General features: G+C 69.8%; 1 protein-coding gene across 1 annotated transcript in view; it reads right to left on the bottom strand.

Moving 5' to 3' along the window:
• Positions 1-930, bottom strand: part of NUDT16L1 (nudix hydrolase 16 like 1) — a 1913-nt gene extending 983 nt beyond the window's left edge. Inside the window, exon 1 of the mRNA XM_014308743.2 lies at positions 613-930. Within this exon, the coding sequence (XP_014164218.1) occupies positions 613-873 (261 nt within the window). The 5' untranslated portion in view covers positions 874-930. The remainder of the gene's footprint in view (positions 1-612) is intronic.
• Between the last annotated feature and the right edge of the window lie 14 nt (positions 931-944).

Here is a 944-nt window from a genome sequence, read left to right as displayed (position 1 = left end):
GGGGAGTCCCACTTTCCCCTCCAGCCGTGCCCTGCGTGGGGACACCACGGGTGACCCACGAGTCCCCCTCTACCAGGCCACAACCCAGAGCCCGCTGCCTGTGCTCGCACGGCTGCCGACACCCACCGAGCGCCCCGGGGGCGCGGGGGGAGGCCCTGGCTCTCCCGCTCTGCCCCGGCCACAGCCGGACCTGGCTGCCCGCGAGCAGGAAGGCGCCCCCCGCAGGGGAGGAACTCGGGTCACAGCGACATCACCACACCGAGGTCACGGTCCAGTCCGGGGCACTCAGCCCGGGGCAGGGGGAGATCCCCCAGCTGCAAACGGCCCTCGCCCACATCCTGAGGCCGAGCGGTAACACGGGGCTCATCCCTGCGTGGGTGGACAGCGGGAAAAGCTGGAGCTCAAGCTCGCTACGCTCTGGAGCCTGCGGCACGACCCCGGCCACGATCCCTAACGCCGATGCCACGGGCGGTGCGGGCACCTGCCGCCGGCAGCTCTACCTGCGGTGCATTCCCCGGCCGGGCTGGCCAGGGCAGCCCGGCAGACCCAGGAGGGAAGCGGCGCCTTCCCTGGGCTAAGTGAGAGCTCGCACACCCCTCCCGGGTGTCCCACCTCCATCCCGTGGTCTCGGGAATGCACCGCGCTGATCTCGATGGTGTGCAGCTCCTCCAGGGTGAGCTGCCTGGCGTAGAAGTGTGCCACCACGCGATGTGGCCCCTCTGTCAGGTGCGAGCACAGATAGTCAGCTTCCGTCAGGCGCACACAGCCTAAACCCAAGCCCAGCACCCGATTCAGACCGTCCTCCAGGGACCAGTAACGGCGATCCACGAACCCCCCGGGAAAGCCCAGCAGTCCGTCAAATCGCATCTGCATCTGCAATAGAGGCGCAGGGTGTTAATGGGGCACGGCGCGGCCCCCGGCGGGGGGCGAGGGGGCGTCACGGA

The sequence above is a fragment of the Geospiza fortis genome, unplaced genomic scaffold, assembly GCF_000277835.1.
Source record: "Geospiza fortis unplaced genomic scaffold, GeoFor_1.0 scaffold114, whole genome shotgun sequence".
NCBI lineage: Eukaryota > Metazoa > Chordata > Aves > Passeriformes > Thraupidae > Geospiza > Geospiza fortis.
Note: the sequence above shows the minus strand (reverse complement) of the source record. Positions and strands in the feature narration are given on the sequence as shown.